This window comes from Triticum dicoccoides, chromosome 5B (genome assembly GCF_002162155.2).
Source record: "Triticum dicoccoides isolate Atlit2015 ecotype Zavitan chromosome 5B, WEW_v2.0, whole genome shotgun sequence".
Taxonomy (NCBI): domain Eukaryota; kingdom Viridiplantae; phylum Streptophyta; class Magnoliopsida; order Poales; family Poaceae; genus Triticum; species Triticum dicoccoides.
The window spans coordinates 707,017,881-707,020,617 of record NC_041389.1 but is presented as its reverse complement, the minus strand read 5'-3'; the positions used below and the strand labels follow the sequence as shown (position 1 = coordinate 707,020,617).

The 2,737-nt window shown below is 48.6% G+C and overlaps 1 protein-coding gene across 1 annotated transcript in view; it reads left to right on the top strand.

Annotated features, from left to right (window-relative positions):
* Window positions 1-774: 774 nt before the first annotated feature.
* LOC119312833 (aspartokinase 1, chloroplastic-like) overlaps window positions 775-2,737 on the top strand; it is a 6,121-nt gene continuing 4,158 nt past the window's right edge. The window contains exons 1-3 of the mRNA XM_037588599.1: window positions 775-1,357; window positions 1,454-1,536; window positions 1,635-1,675. Of these exons, the coding sequence (XP_037444496.1) occupies window positions 1,001-1,357; window positions 1,454-1,536; window positions 1,635-1,675 (481 nt within the window). The 5' untranslated portion in view covers window positions 775-1,000. The remainder of the gene's footprint in view (window positions 1,358-1,453; window positions 1,537-1,634; window positions 1,676-2,737) is intronic.

Here is a 2,737-nt window from a genome sequence, read left to right as displayed (position 1 = left end):
TATTTGATAATATTACATAGACATCATTCTTTGGTATAACCAATATCATTAAAAAAATTAAATCCTCTTATATTAGATTACAAATTTGACCAAATAGTTCACCTACTTATTTTACAAATATATTTTAGTGCTAAATTGAATCAATATTGGGTTGTTAAAAAATAGTTTGCTACAATGAGCTTCAGTACAACTCCATTTCTTGGTGTCCTAGTAATGTGCTTTTATATGTGTAGTTTCTAGTGATGTCACTAAATATCAACGCAGGTAGAGTGCACATGGATCTAGCAAAAACTATTTGACAAAGACATCTAGAATTCAACACTAAGAAGTTTAGGTGCAACTAAAATAGGTATTTTCGTACAAGTGTATGAAACTTCAGTCCATAGGCTATCCTCATCTCCCACCGTGTGAAGTGTCCATCCTAAAAGGTGAAACCCTATTTGTTGATGGCGCTCGTCTCTTCAAGATTCTTCGTGATAAACATATAGACATCGTCACTAAATATGAGACGTTTATGCGAGCTGACAGAGGGAGTACTTTTTTACATCATAATTATGCGATTCATTTGAATTTGAATTATAGTCCCTCCCACAGAAAAAGCACCCCATTTCCAAAAACGCACCCCGGCTTTGCGAAGTAATTACCTGCGGCTGCCACCACCAAACCCCCGGCCGCCCGCAGCCGCAGGGTTCTCCTCCTCTCCTCATCACCCCCCGAAGCTTTGCGCCGCCGCTAGCCCCTCTCTCTCTCCCCCTCTCGCCCGTGCGCGACAAGCGGCGGCTAGGGTTTCGCCCTCCCATCCCCGCCCCGCCGTCGCGGCCCTCGCCTCCCGCCGCCGTCCCCGACCGCGTCCTCCGCCGCCGGCCACTTCCACGGAGCTCCCGCGCCAGCAGATCGACGCCGCCGGGCCCGTCCAGCCCGTCTCTTCCCCGGCCCGCCCGAACCGCGGCGTCCACGAGTTTCTGCGTCCGGCCCCGAGCCAAGAGATCCGGACACCTCCATGGCGACCGCGCTGCGTCTCGCGCGGGACTCTCCGGCGGCCGTCTCCAAGCTCGGGAGGGAGAGGGCCACGCTGTGCGCCATCGCTAGGCCGGGCGGGCAATGCTGTGCGCGGAGGGGGCTGGTGCTCCGCTGCCAGAGCGGGGCGGCCGCAGCGGCGGCCACTATCAGGAAGGGCGAGGCGGCCGATGGGGCCGGCGCAGCGGCGGGGTTCACCGTCGTGATGAAGTTCGGCGGCTCGTCGCTGGCGTCGGCCGCGCGGATGCGGGAGGTGGCCGACCTCGTCCTCAGCTTCCCCGAGGAGACGCCCGTCGTCGTCCTCTCCGCCATGGGGAAGACCACCAACAACCTCCTCCTGGTACTGCTGTTGTTGCCATTTCCCGCTCCGTGAAAATTCTGGCCTTTCGGTGGCTCCGTTCCGTGCTGAATTTGCTTGGGTGTTGGACCTGTGTAGGCCGGAGAGAAGGCGGTGAGCTGCGGCGCCCCCAAGGCGTCGGAAATCAACGAGCTCGCCGTCATCAAGGAGCTCCATCTCAGGTGCGTCTTGATTTTGCAATCTTGCCGTCATCCCCTGTTGCTTCAAGCCTGGTTTGGAGTGTGCATATCCTGAGTGTTCGCTGGTTTGCTCTGCTCAGGACCATCGATGAGCTTGGCCTAGATAGCTCCATTGTTTCAGGTATGTCACGGTTGCTTTCCCCTTTCCAGTTGTTGGCTCAAAGTCAATACTTGTTCTGCAAAGCTAACATGGAATTCTCCAAGTCATGCCTTTTTCTTTCGTAGTTAGAGATCCACCCACCGAATGATAAGCAAGTAAACTCGCCTTTCGCCACTTGCGGTTCATCAGTAATTCCATAAAGTAGCTGAATCTTTCTGCTGAATATGTCTCTTCTGTTTGTTTTAAGAAGATTAAGTAAGACTTCTGTTTTGGCTTGCATCTGATTTTCCCCTTCAGCGTCCATTTAACTATTTGTGTCCTTGCACACAATCCCTATGTAGTACTCCCTCTGTAAACTAATATAAGAGCGTTTAGATTACTATTTTAGTGATCTAAACGCTCTTATATTAGTTTACGGAGGGAGTACATCTTTCTGTTTATCTGACCATCTCCCTGTGCTGAAAGCTCTGCAAATATTCTTTCCACTTTGGGATCGTGATCATTGAGGAACGACAAGGTTTTTGGTTCATAGAATTACCCAATGCCCACCTCACCCATTTTCATAATATGAAGTTAATACTGGCAATTTAAATTCTTAAGCCAGTGAATATATATTTTGAGTACCAGCAGAATGTTTCTCATTTTTGAGGTCCTGGTGGCCCAAATTATACAGACCATAGCTTATTATTTTATAAAAGGCCATAGAAGGATCTATTAATACCACAGGCTGTGTCTGCGTTTTTTGCACATGATGAAGTGAGAACCAATCAACACCAAGTTTTTTATGTACAATGAGTAAGGGTCCGGTCTGCTTAAGCTACTCTTATCCTGATGGGGACATCTATCTTTTTAACTTTATCTACACAAACTGTTCTCTGTTTCCTTCTGTTGTGGTGTGCCACCATTTTTGATGGTGGGTTGTAAATGAACATAGATACACCCATTTTCCCTTTAAATTATGTATGATGGTGAGAAGCCTGGAGGTCATTGTCATCTATTCACACCTTTTCAGCCTTTTTGTTCTATATTCAACAGGGACAGCTTTTGTATTCTATAGATTAGTGGTTGGACCATAGTTGGTTT